Source organism: Mus caroli, chromosome 18 (assembly GCF_900094665.2).
Source record: "Mus caroli chromosome 18, CAROLI_EIJ_v1.1, whole genome shotgun sequence".
Taxonomy (NCBI): Eukaryota; Metazoa; Chordata; class Mammalia; order Rodentia; family Muridae; genus Mus; species Mus caroli.
In genome coordinates this window covers 33,035,470-33,050,226 of record NC_034587.1, presented here as the reverse complement: position 1 = coordinate 33,050,226, position 14,757 = coordinate 33,035,470, and the positions used below count along the sequence as shown (strand labels likewise).

General features: G+C 40.3%; 1 protein-coding gene across 3 annotated transcripts in view; it reads right to left on the bottom strand.

Moving 5' to 3' along the window:
- Window positions 1-14,757, bottom strand: part of Ube2d2 (ubiquitin conjugating enzyme E2 D2) — a 34,792-nt gene that overhangs the window by 12,772 nt on the left and 7,263 nt on the right. For 2 of the 3 annotated variants that reach the window (XM_021150492.1, XM_021150493.2), the window contains exon 2: window positions 886-949. In XM_021150492.1, the coding sequence (XP_021006151.1) occupies window positions 886-949 (64 nt within the window). Of the gene's footprint in view, window positions 1-885; window positions 950-12,140; window positions 12,163-14,757 lie in introns of those variants that run through there. The other variant, XM_021150494.2, reaches the window with a different exon arrangement.

Genomic DNA, 14,757 nt, shown 5'->3' with positions numbered 1-14,757 from the left:
GTGATCCATCCAATAGCTGACTGTGAACATCCACTTCTGTGTTTGCTAGGCCCCGGGACTTTTTTGTTTTAATACTAAAATTTAGTATTACAGTATTAAACTAGAATTAAAATGTTGGCAGGGCCAGTGAGTAGGTAAAGACATCTGGTGAAGCCTAACAACCTAAGTTAAATCCCTGGGACTCAAATGTTAAAAGGAGAATCTCCTAAGACACAATAAACATACAAACGAATATAACTGTTAAGTTGGTCTAGCGAGGACGCTTCTCAGTAATGAGAGTGAGTGCCTAGCATAACAAGGCCCTGGGTTCAACCCCTCGGGACTGTGAATAATGTAATAAAGTATTATGCCTGCTTTCATACATATGAGCCAGTAGAATATAGTCAAATACAAGCACACATATACCATGTCATCCTTTAAGAGCAAAATAGCCACGCAGCACAGTAACAGTTCTTTTTTTTTTTTTTTTTTTGGAGACAGGGTTTCTCTCTGTGTAGCCCAGGCTGTCCTGGAACTCAGAAATCCGCCTGTGCCGGGATTAAACGACACATAACAGTTCTTTTATGTCAGGAAAACGTCCAAAAGGATAGGTAGAAAGAGACCAGAACAACCACAAAAATAATGCTGGCAGAAGCAGGTCAAAGTCTAATATGATTGGGTGAACTTAAAACAGGTTCTGTCACAGGAAACTAGTCATTAAGTCTCCCCTTTCTCTATAGCAAATACCTCTTAACAGATCATAACTTTGCCAAACATGACCACCTGGGGTGTATACACACTTGAAAAATAAATAGCAAAAATAAGCAAATAATCTCAAGAAATACAAATTCTCCAGAGAAAGTACTGCCATGCTACTTCACTCTTCACACCACTTAAGATACTTACTATCATCTCCAACAGGACCTGCTGAACACTGTGCTGGGGGATCTCGAGCCAGGTCATTCAATTCCTTAAGAAAAAAAAACAAAACAAAAAGAAATGTAACTTTATAGTTATTAAACTTACCTTGTTAACAGTGGTCTCTGCCTTACTAGGGAAGCGTTTAGGATTATTCTCCAGTCAGAGAAGCACATAGTAAATCTTGGAGGTATTTTGGGGGTGAGACAGGGGGAGTTGGGAAATGATAAGGTCTCACTATATAGACCTGGCTGGCCATGAGAGACACAGCCGCCTCTGCCTCATCAGTGCTGGGGTTAAAGAAAGGTATGTATCACCACACCTTACAAAGCTAGTTTTATGTATTTCTTTCCTTTTTTTTTGGTTTTTCAAGACAGGGTTTCTCTGTGTAGCGCTGGCTGTCCTGGAACTCACTCTGTAGACCAGGCTGGCCTCGAACTCAGAAATCTGCCTGCCTCTGCCTCCCGAGTGCTGGGATTAAAGGAATGTGCCACCATGCCCTGCGCCTTTCTTTTTTTAAAAGGTATTTAGTGTATCTCACAAGTGTTTTTGATTACATGTATGTTTATATGTACATCAGAAGATATCAGATGTTAGATTCCCCTAGATTGGATGGATGGTTTGGATGGCTATGAGCCACCATGTGGATGCTAGAACAGAATTCTAGTTCTCTGGACAAGTGCTCTTAGTGGCTGAGCCACAAAGCTAATCTTAAATACAAGCTAATGGTGCTGTTTGATCCTCCTCTAGACTAGTAGACTCTTGTTCAGTTTGACTCCTGGTCTTAAGTCTTATATACTTCTCTTACACAAATGTCTGCAAGCTTTTCTTTCTTTTTATTTTTCAGATTTCACCACCAACTTTATGGCAAACCTCCTGCTTCAGACTCTGAATGCTACCCCTTAACCTATTGGGGGGGGGGCATTATTTTTCTTTTATCCTTTCTCTCTCCCTCCCTTTCCCTTTTTGAAATAAAGTCTCACTTTGTAGCTCAGGCCTACCTAGCTTCAAATTTGTGATCTACCTGACTCAGAATAAACAGTGCTGGAATTACATGTGTGCACCACTATGCCCAGCTCCCCACTTCCATTGAAATAGCTCAGGTTGGTCCACACCACTCACACCACCATGCCTGGCTCTCAATTATTTGAGAGGATTGCAAATTGTTTCATTCTGGGTAGTCTTATCTGATCTAAAATTTAATCTATAGACAAGGCTGGTCTTGAAATCACAGAGAGGCACTTAACTCTGCCTCCTCTCTCTGCTGAGATTAAAGTTATATGCCACCATACCCATCCCAATTCCAATTTTATATCATAAAACTTAGTAGTTAGAACAAGCTCTTAAAATCTTAAAAATGGTTCTACACTAGACCATCTGATAAAATGCTGATATGTTGTTAGCGGTATCTTACCACCAATGTACTAAATAGAAAAACCTTTAAATGAATATAGCACACTCTAGTCAGATGGTTCAAATATATAATCTCAGCTACAGGAAGTCAGAACAGAAGGACAATATCCAGGCTGACTGAACTACCACAAAGTTCAAGGCTGGACTGGGTAATTTAGTCAAAGTTAAGGGAACTAACTCAAGAGCTAGGGATACAGCTCAATCATAGAGTAACTGAATATCATGTTAGTCCAGGTTCAGTCCCCAGAATTTAAAAAATGAGGATATACTATAGAGGCTGACTGGAGCACAGAGATTGATTTACCTGCAGTACTGCTCCACAACCAGATGTCAGCTCCTCAGTTATTTTAACACAAACCTGGAGCCTGGTAATGAATAATGATAATTGAAAAACTGGACAAAGGAAATCACTCTATTTTCTTTCTCCTCAGCTTGATTTTCCTGTTTTGTTTTACAGTGATGCAGAATACTCCCACCTGGCTCATGATAGGCAACTATGGTACAACTGTAACTACAGCCTTTGGCCTGGTGTTAGAGATCAGAAGACTGTTCGGAAGGGTTAATTTTAGGACCTACTTCAAAAGTACAAAAGTAGAAATAATAAATTCTAAGAGTAAAAAATTGTTTTTATTTTATGTGAGTGTTGTCTGCATGTATGTATGTGTGCCATGTGTGTATAAGTGCCTCAGAGACTAGAGTGTTGGGAGCCCCTGGAACTGACATTATAGACAATTACAAGCCACCACCTAGATGTTAGGAATAGAAGCTTACATTGGAAGAATAGTTCAAGCTCTAATCTGCAGAGCCATCTCTCCAGCCCCAAATAAAATTTTTACAGTTTTACAAAAGACTTAAGTTTAGGCCAAAGTCTCCAAAAGGCCATAGGCTTAGGTAAATTCTCCCTCTAAGTGCTCCAATGACCTGTGCCAATGAAGTCCCAAGAGTATAATAAACATTTCCCAGTATCCCCCAAGGTAATGCTTAAAATTAATTAGAAATGCTTTGCCTTTAATGTGTAACTTTTAAAATCTACTATATAAAGGCACCAGGCAAAATTAAGGCTTTCTAAACGTACACTCATTGATGTTCTCACCATTATGCGCTTAAGAAACTTTAAACAAATCAGTTACTTGGTCTCTTGAGATTAGTTTTCATACCTACATTAAAGAAGTTAGACTGAGGTAGAAATTTACATAGTATGATATGGTCATTGGTTAAGACTCAAAATAAATTAGCTGGGCAGTGGTGGCACACACCCTTAGGCCCAACACTTTGGAGGCAGAGGCAGACAGATCTGTGAGTTGAGGCCTGCCTGGTCTACAGGGCAAGTTCCAGGACAGCCAGGAGTATACAGAAAAATCCTGTAGCAAACAAAACAACACAACAGAAAGAAACAAAGAAAGAAAAAAGAATCTAGTAAGTTTAAAAAATACTGTCTTTCAAGACACACACAGAAACAGAAATCCTGTAGCAAACAAAACAAAACAACAGAAAGAAACAAAGAAAGATAGATAAAAAATGTTAAGCATGACAGAGAAATGCATATGCACTACATGGATAAAACTGTTCTGTAATTATTTTTTTTCTTCCCTTTTTTGAGATAGTGTTTCCATTGTGTAGCCCTGGCAGAGATCTACCTGCCTCTGCCTCCTGAGTGCTGGGATTAAAGGTGTGCACTACCACCACCCAGCCTGCAATCATTTCTCAACTATCAGTTCTATATTATAAACTACTTGGAATTATTTTAGATCCATTTACTTACTTTTGTTCTCCACCCCTCCCCCTTTTCCTTTCTAGACAGAATCTCTCTATGTAGTATAGGGTGCTCTTGAGATAGAGCAATTCTCCTGTTTTAGCGTCCCTAGTACAGGGATTACAGCCCAGCTCTGAATGTCTACTATACAGCAAGAGAAAGCTTCTGTTTTAATAAATTATCTTTCAAAGGCAGAGCCTTCTTTTTTTCCACCCCCAAGTACTTACTTAGGATCTCGGGAATCCTTAAAAATGTAACACTGTTAACAATTTTCAATGGTAAGCAAAATATACACACAGCCCAGAGTAGTCGTGGTACATACTTGAAATCCCACACTCAGGTGGCTAAGACAGAAGATCTCCAATTTAAGGCCAGCCTGACCTATACATGTAGTTTGAACCCTCCTGAGTAAAGATTCTGTCTAAAACACATAAAAAAGGATTTAATTACTATATCTGAAAGTTAATGTATTTTGGGCCAAGCCAATATAATACTAGAGAATAAGGAATTTCTTGCTTGCTTTTTAAGATAGGATCTCATACTGCAGCCCAGGCACCATGCTTGACTAAGGACAAGGAATTTGTTGAAGCACTTCAGCAGGAAATATTCATGGGTGTCCTGACATAAGTAAAGAAAATAGTCATTACTTTGTGTCTGTTATTTTGAGATTCCACTATGCACTCAACTAGACTCATCCACAGCTGTTTTCAACTGATACTTTTTTAACATCAGCCTCCTAAATATCTAGGAGTATGAATCTAGGCATCCTTATCTGGCTTTCCTTTGTTATTTAGGATCAAAAATCCTTCATAGGTGGGTGCAGTAGCTCACAACTGTAAAATTAACACCCAGGAAGCTGAGACAGGGGTATCTCTGAGTTCATAACGAGCTCCAGAATACCCTGAACTACATAGAAATCCTGTCTCAAAACCAAACAAACAAACAAACAAACAAACAAAAAACCAAACCCCGCCGGGTGTGGTGGCGCACGCCTTTAATCCCAGCACTTGGGAGGCAGAGGCAGGCAGATTTCTGAGTTCTAGGCTGGCCTGGTCTACAAAGTGAGTTCCAGGACAGCCAGGGCTACACAGAGAAACCCTGTCTCGAAACCCCCCCCCAAAAAAAACAAGACAACCCCCCCAAACCCAAAACACTTTGTCTCAAAGAAACAGAACAGAGCTGGGATATGTGTCGGTTGGTAAGGTGCTAACCTAGCATGTACTATCCCTAGCACTTTACAAGCCAGATACAGTAGCAAAAGACTGATCAAACCTAGCAATCAAGAGGATCAAAAGTACAAGATCATCTACTACACAGGGAATAGGAAGCTCCATGCAAGTGAGCAAGAGAGGGAAGGAGGGAGGGAGAAAGTAAAGGAGAGGGGAAAGAAGAGAGGGGAGGGAGAAAAGTAAAGCACTGAAACTCTACCTTGGAGATAGAGCAAAGTTTACACAAGCACATGTGTTTATGTAAGTTATGTATAAATGTATATAGAGCACGGCACGATGACCTTAAATACATATAGACTGTGAAATGGCTCATAGGCTAATTATTTATCATGTAACATTTACTATTCTGAAACACAAACACTTAAAATCTCTTATAAAAATTAATTATATATTACATACTTATCTCTCCAATACCACAAAATATGAGACTACATTACCAATTATAGTTAACATGCTGTAAAATAGTGGTTTTTAAAAAATTGTATTTATTATTACTGTGAATTATTATTGAGTATGTGGTGGGCTGGCGGGTGCACCTGCAACAACACACAGGTGGAGAGCTCAATGGAATCTGATCTCTCCTCCTTCCACTCTGGCACTCACCTTTTACCCACCAAGCTGTCTCAACAGATTGTTTTATTTAGTCCTCCAATCTAACACAAACTTTGGCCAGGGGTTAGACAGATGGCTCAGGTTAAGAGCACTAGCTGCTTTTCCAGGACTTGGGTTTGGATTCCCAGCGCCCACACAGTGGCTTACATTCATTTGTAACTCTAGCTCCTAGAGATTCAACACTCTTTTCTGGCCTCCATGGATGCTTGCACATACAAGGTACACAAACATACACCCACACACATAAACTAAAAATAACTTATAAGACAACAACTTTAACCAACTCCTTTCTACCCCCAAGCCCTGTGAAATTATCATTCTATTCTACTTAAATGAGTTTGATTTTTAGGTTCCACATAAAAGTGAGTTCATATTATGGTCTACCTGCACCTAGACAGTAAGTTTTCCATAGTATATGAGGTTTTTCCAGAATATATAAAGACAAATATATTATTACAAACGATAGGATTTTCTTTTTAAAGTTGAGCAGCAGTAGTCTAAGGCATACTGTATTTTTTCTTTTTTTTTTCCTTTTGTTTTTTTTTTTTTTTTTTTTTTCGAGACAAGAGTTTCTCTGTGTAGCCCTGGCTATCCTGGAATTTAGAAATTCACCTGCCTCTGCCTCCTAAGTGCTGGGATTAAAGATGTGTGCCACCACTGCCTGGCTGAATTTTTTTTCTATGTATCAAGGATGACATCAAATTTGTGATCCTCCTGCTTCAGGTTTAATGTGTTGAGATTTTAGGTATGTGGCATCATGAACAGTTCTTTTAAATCCCTGGCCTTAAATTTCAACCAATCTGGATCTCGGGGAATGCTGCCTAGAATGGTCTTGCCATTCCCTCTCTCCTTTTCTACTTCCTCCATGTACCTTTAGATCTCACATAACTGCTTGCTAGCTTAGCTAACTCCTGATTCTCCATTTATTTGTTGTCAAATACTATGAAAAATCTCAAGTTGCTTTTATAACTAAATATAGTTCAAATTTCTCTATGGTTATATAGTATTTCTCTTTGTCCAGTAAAAACTAGGAAGAAATCTGACTTCTAGCTTTCTGCACACTGAAAGTGATGGGACTCGTTCAGGAAATATCTGTTCGACATACAGTTGAGAGGCTAGAGATGGCTCAGCAGTTAAGAGTACTTATTGCTCTTGTGGAAGACCCTGGTTTAACTCTAAGTACCTACATGGCAGCTTACAGCCATCTGTAGTTCCAGTTCCAAGGAATCAAATGGCCTCTCTGGCCCCTGTGGAATACCAGGCACTCACACGTACAAAGACATACATGCAGACAAAAACTTGAATTATACATAAGTACCCAGAGGAAGGTAATACTGTTTTTCATTGACTACATGAACAATAGCCCACTTCCCCACATTTTGAAATGGCCTTTTGTAGCCCAGACAGCCCTTGGACTCTAGATCCTCTAGGCTTCCACCTCCCAAGTACTAGGCAAGTAGTATGTATATTTTTAGTATAACCAAAATGATATTTTTCAACATAGCATGCAACTGGAAATATTTTCTTCCCCTCTTTCTTCTGAGATAGTTCCTGGATGGCCTGAAACTCAACCATCTAACCCAGATACCCAACTGCTTCTGCTAGAATTAAAGACACCACCATGCCCAGCCTGTTTTCTTTCTTGATTACATTTTAGATATATCAAAAACAGATAAATGGAGGAGCAACCATCTTATTCTCTGATACTGCGGCTATAAGATCACATACCTAAAAGAGTACAAATTAGAATTTTAACAACTATAGCCACAGTAGAACATCCTCAGTAAATGACAAAGCTAGATAAGAAAATCTAACATATTTCAGTAAGACTACTTTTGGGTTTGGTTTTTTTTTCGAGACAGGGTTTCTCTGTATAGCCCTGGCTCACTCTATAGACCTGGCTGGCCTCGAACTCAGAAATCCGCCTGTCTCTGCCTCCCAAGTGCTGGGGTTAAAGGCGTGCGCCACCACCGCCTGGCAGTAAGACTACTTTTGAAATAAAGAAACACAAATACAGAAGCTGCCAAGAACTGTTCCTTTCTGCCAATTCCTGAAGTTCACAAACAATAGTGGCTGTATCAAGTCAAGTTTGACTCCCTCGACACAGGATATTTTAAGATCTGAAACGCCCTCTGGTTACCTCTGTTCTCCACAATGAGTATGGCACATAGCCAGCTAGATGAGAAGAATCTATGCTAATAGAGATAAATTTCAATGTCGAAAGTATCACTAACTACGCTCCAAAGAAAATGCTGGACACTGCAGTGGTTTGAAAGAAAATGGTCCCTATAGGCTTATAGCGAGTGGCACTAAAAGAGGTGTCAACTTATTGGATGAAGTGAATCTCAGTCTTCTACTGCCTACTGATCAAGGATGTGATGCCCTCTTCTGGTGTATCTGAAGACAGCTACAGTGTACTCATATACATAAAATAAATAATTCTTTAAAAAAGAAAGAAAAAGAAAAGAGAGAGAAAGAAAGAACGAATGAATGAACGAAGAGAAAAATAAGGGCTCAGTTGTTAAGACCAGTTCAATTTTCTGGTTACAAGCACTTACATCTGGCAGTTCACAACTGCCTGTAAATGCAACCCCAGGAGACCCCACTCTCTTCTGGCCTCTGTGGGCACTACATACCCATGCATACCACACCCACCCTTACTTAAAACAAAGCTTTAATCCCAGCCCTTAATCCCAGCCAGGAGGCAGAGGCAGGTAGATCTCTTGAGTTTGAGGTCAGCCTAGTCTACAGAGTTCCAAGGCAGCCAGAGCTACACACAGAGAAACCCTGTCTCAAAAAGCCAAAAATAAAAAAGGGTTGGGAACCCTACCTCAAAAGACCTAACTTTCCTTTCCCACCTCCACCCTCCAAAGAACCAGGCACACTGGCTCAAGTGACATCTGTTAACTGTAGCTGAGGCAACAGTACTGCTACAGGTTCACCACCAGCCTTACATTTTAGAGCAAGTCTCTACAAAGCCAAACACACAGTCACAGACACACCCACACACCAGTGCAACAAGGGTGGAAGAGTTGGCACAGTAGGTTAAGAGCTCCAAGCTGCTCTTTCGGAAAACTTAGGTTGAATTCCCAGCATAGTCCCCAAATCTCTGTAACCCCAGTCCTAGGGAATCCAATGTTCTTTGTTTTATCTCTGGCAACAAACCAAGATGCACATATATCCATGGAAATAAAAACGTATACACCTTATTGAAAGAAATCAATCTCCACAATCTTGGCACTTGTGGAGGGCTGCTAGGAAAAGCAAGTGTATCTAGGAGGCTTGTGGTTCAAGTCTGTTTTTGTTGGCTCTGGAACCAAAGACAGCACATGGCTTTAAATTGAAGATACTTATACCCAAGATGAAACTAAATTCTACCTAGGCAAGAAATGTGCTCATGTATATAAAGCAAAAAACAATACAGTGATCCTTGGAGGTAAGCTGAACAAAACCAGAGGCATCTGGGGAAAGATAGCTCAGGCCTATGCAAACAGTGACATTGTTCATACCAAGTTCCAGATCAACATTCCTGCAAAGGCCATTGTACACTGCATCCATGTGGTGCTGTACCCGTCATAGACTTAAACCACGAAATAGTAAATAAAACTGACTTTAAAAAAATCTTCACAAAATTAATTTTAATACACGATCAAAGTCAAATCAGGGTAAACACATCCATGTCTCATGTATTTCTGTATAGCAATGTTACTATAGTATGTTCGTCCAACTGTCTTAGTGTCTCTCTCTCTCTCTCTCTCTCTCTCTCTCTCTCTCTCTCTCTATATATATATATATATATATATATATATATATATATATGCGCGCGCGCGCGCACACACACACACACACACAAAGCACCACCATAACCACAGTAATGCTTGCTTAGTTTCACAGACCATCATTATCAAGCATAGTGCTAGAGATGCAGCTAAAAGTTACATCCTTATCTACAGGCAGAAAAAGCAAGACTAAGTCTGGCATAGGCTTTTGAAACCTCCAAGTCCACCCCCAGTGACATACTTCCTCCAAGGAATGTTTAAAAACCATACAGTACTATTTGTGGATTCTGAAAGTATTTTTTGGATTAGTGCAGAAAAGGCTGCAAGCAGAGGTGTTTTGTAGTATAACAGAAGTGTGAAAATATTATAATACAGTTGTGCACTGGTGGTGCATGACTTTAATCCCGAACAATTGCAAGGCAGAGTGGGCAGATCTCTGTGGGTTCAAGGCTAACCTGGTCTACAGAATGAGTTCCAGGACAGCCAAGGCTACACACACACACACAAATAGGTTTTGAAACACACCCCCCCCCCTTAAATAGCAGGGGCAGTGGTGGTGCACGCCTTTAATCCTCGTACTCAGAAGACAGAGGCAAGTGGACCTCTGTGAGTTTGAGGCCAGCCTAGTCAACAGTTTTAGGACAGTCATTGCTACAGAAAAATAAAAAGATAAAAAATAAAAATATATATTACAAAATTAATTATGACACATAAGTAACCAAAAATAAGACATTAAGATAACAATTTACATTATGTGTGTGTATATATATGTAGATATATGTAGATACACACACACACACACACACACACACGCCTGTGGGTGTTTTACATGTATGTAGTAGTTGAAAGAGGATGTCAGATCCTCTAGAACTGGAGTTACAGACATTTGTGAGCTGCCATGTTGGTGCTATGAAACAAACTGAGGTCCACTGGAGTAGCAGCAGTGAGTGCTCTTAGCCACTGAGCCATTTCTCCAGCGCCGAAACTATATATTCTTCAAAGACAGTTACTAATTAATTACTTCTTCCAGCATTCTACGATTGACAAAAGTAGCATCTACTAAATAAAATGCAACTATCAAGTGATATCCTATGGTCACTGTGATTTGCATTTTGATGAGCAAGGGAGACAATGCAGACACTAGAACCCTCATAATAGCAGAACTATAAACGACTGCCCAATTTGGAACAGTCTAAATTCTATTGCTTTGTATGTAAACAAGAGCTGGGCAGTGGTGGCACACGCCTTTAATTCTACCACTTGGGAGGCAGAGGCAAGTGGATTTCTGAGTTCAAGGCCAGCCTGGTCTAGAGTGAGTTCCAGGACTGCCAGGGATACACAGAGAAACCCTGTCTCAAAAAACCAGAGAGAGAGAGAGAGAGAGAGAGAACACAAAAATCAATGTTTTAGCATAACTTTTATCTGAAGATGGCGACTGAACTCAGGACCTCCTATATTTAAGAGAAGACACTCTTATTAAAGGAACTTAGGAACGATGACTCAACAGTTAAGTGCATTGCTCTTGAAGAGCTCCCGAGTTCAGTTCCCAAACCCCTAACACTCAGTGCTCATGAGCACCTAACTAAACACACACACATAATTACAATGTTAGAGCTGGGCATGGTGATACATAATCCCAGCACTCAGGAGCCATTCTCAAACGCCCATATGAGAAAGTGTGATATATTTTAAGCAGCCAGTTTTTTTTTTTTTTTACAAACAGGTTTAACAAGCATTTATAAGACAGGAGATATTATAATGGGAGATATAACCTTAAATGATTAAAGCAACCATCAGTAATGGTTCAAGGTGATAACATATCAACAGTCAGGTTGCAATGAAAAGCAGCCAACTCTACAAATCATTCAGCACCTGGTATGGCGCAGGGATGCACAACTGAACGTCAACTTAAACCTAACATAGGAAACCTAAAAAACCTAAACTAAAGGAGACACACACACTCCCATAGCTCCAGCACTCAGGAGAGATGGGAATTTGAGGTCAATCCTCTGCAACAGAGCCAGCAAGGTAATAAGACCTTATTTCAGAAAAATAAAATAAAAACTAGGTATTGACATGGCATCAACCAAGCAGATTTCTTAGAAATCAAAAAAACAAACCCCCAAAACAAGACAAAAATATTTGCACAAGACTTGCACTTTTTGTAGGTCTGAATTTGTTTTAAATTTTCATAAAAGTTTAACAAATGAAAAAGTCCAAGGGCTAACCAGGCAGTTACTTTATTAAAAATTGTGGATATTAAATGTTGTATTACTGAGGGCTTGCAGAGACTGGACCCTATTTGGTGCCCAGCACCCATGTCAGGTGACAGAAAACTGAAACACCAGCTCCAGGGATTCCAACATCTCTGACCTCCTTGGGCACCTGCACTCACATGCTTAAACCTACAAGCAGATAGATAGATTGACACAAACACATAAAATAAATAAAGCTCACCCATTCAATACCAGCATTCAAGAGGCCAAAGCAGGAATATCTCTAATAAGTTCCAGTCCAGCCAAGGCCACATGGTGAGACTGTCTAAAAGACAAAAGTAAGAGCTAGAGAGATGGCTAAACAGTTAAGAACACCTAGCTGATTTTTCACAGACCAGTGTTTGGGATTTCAGCACCTAAATGGAAGCTCACAACTGTAAATCCATTCATTAGGGGATCTGATACCCCCATCTGGCTGCTGGGGGCACCACACACGCACAAGATGAACACCTTAGCTCCAGGACTCAGGAAGCAGAGGGGGGCAGATGGCTATCACAGACCAGCTTGGTCTACATAGTGAGTCCTAGGCCAGCCTGAGCAAATTACCGAGATCCTGCATCAAAAACAAAACATGGGGGCTGGAGAGATGGCTAAGCAGTCAAGAGCTCTTCCTGAGTTCAATTCCCAGCATCCACAATGTGACTCACAACCATCTGCAATGGGATCCGATACACTCTTGTGTGTCTGAAGAGAAGGACACATACATAAAATAAATAAATCTTTAAAAAAAAAGTCTTAGGACAACCACCTTTTTAATTAAAAAAAAAAAAAAAAAAAATCCAGTGAAGTTGTTGGTGTGGTGGTACAGACCGCATAGTTGATAAACAGGAGGACCAGGAACTCAAAGGTAGTCTGGACTACATAGCAGAGTATGAGGCTGATTATGGGCTACATGAAACCCTATGTTAAAACAGACAAGCTGGCTGGGTGGGACATAGGCCTTTAATCCCAGCACTCAGGAGGCAGAAGACAGTGGATCTCTGTGAGTTTGAGGCCAGGATTATTACATAGAGAAATCCTATCTCTGAAATACCAGAAGAAAGAAAGAGACAAAGGAAAGGAGGGGTTGTAGGGATAATTTTTATATGCACTGTGTAAAGATGTGTCTGTGCCCCTCCTTGCATACCTAAGATGCTATTTCAATGGTTAAAATAAAAGAACTATAGTAAAAGGTAGACTAGAAAAGGTAGGACATCTGGCAGAGAGGACTCTGGGAAGCAGGCTCAGAGATTTTGCCACCCAGACTCGGAGGAAATCAGATGTATGAAACTGAGAGTTAAACAGCCACGTGGCAAACAAAATATAAACAAGTTGAGTTACAAGCTAGTTGAGACCAAACCTAGCTTAAAGCCAAAAGCGTAAATAAATAAATAATGCCTCTATGTCATTATTAAGAGCTGGGGCAGGGACTGGAGAGATGGCTCAGCAGTTAAGAGTTACTGGCTGCCGGGCGTGGTGGCGCACGCCTTTAATCCCAGCACTCGGGAGGCAGAGGCAGGCGGATTTCTGAGTTCGAGGCCAGCCTGGTCTACAAAGTGAGTGCCAGGACAGCCAGGGCTACACAGAGAAACCCTGTCTCGAAAAACCAAAAAAAAAAAAAAAAAAAAAAAAAGAGTTACTGGCTGCTCTTCCAGAAGACCTACGTTCAATTCCCAGCAACCACATGGTGGCTCACAACCATCTGTAATGGAATCCAATGCCCTCTTCTGGTGTGTCTGAAAGACAGCTACAGTGTACTCATATAAATACAATAACTCTTAAAAAGAAAGAACAAAAGACAGACAGACAGACAGACAGGCTGACTGACCTACAGTTACAAAAGGAGGAATGGATGGATTTCTTTTGAGACAGGATCTCTCTTTGTAGTCCTAGCTGTCCTGGAACTTAGTATGTAGACTAAAATGACCTCAAACTCAGAGATCCACCTGCCTCTGCCTCTCTCCTGAATACTGGGATTAAGGCATATACCACAACACCCAGCCCAAAAATTAAACTTAAAAAGAAAAAAAAAAAAAAAAGAAAAAAAAATTCAAGTAAGCTAAGCATGACGGCTCATGCCTGTATCCTAGCACTTAGGAAGCTTGAGAGTTAAAGGCCAGACTGAGCTACAGAATGACATACTGTCTAAAAATAAAAAAGCAAATATAAAATTCAATAAAAGGACTAGGGGTAGGTCCGTGGCAAAGGGAATGCCTCCTACACCTGAAGCTCTAGGTTCAATCCCTGATAGTGTTACCATTCCAAAAGGAAAATTTAAAAAAAATTCAATTCTCAACAAACAAACAAACAAACAACCCCCCCCCCCAAATTCAATTCAATTCAAAGGAAATTTATTATTACTATTGAGATGGAGTTTCTATATAGCCCTGGCTGTCCTGGAATTTGCTCTGTAGACCAGCTTAGCCTAACTCTGTCTCCCAAGTCCTGGGATTAAAGTCATGTACCACTACTGCTCTGCTTCAAATGAAAGTATCTTCAGGGAGCTGGAGAGTGGCTCAACAGTCAAAAGGACTCATTGGTTGTTGTTCTATGATTAAGAGTCCTAGCTCCCACTTGCTAACTAGTTACAGGGTATCAGACACCGTTCTGGCTTCCACAAGTACTATATGTATGTGGTAGACTATATAGTCATAAGTGTAGGCTAAACACTAATATAAAGCAATAAAAATCAAAAAGAAAAAGAAAAGAAACTCAGTTTTCGGGGCTGGTGAGATGGCTCAGTGGGTAAGAGCACCCGACTGCTCTTCCGAAGGTCCAGAGTTCAAATCCCAGCAACCACATGGTGGCTCACAACCATC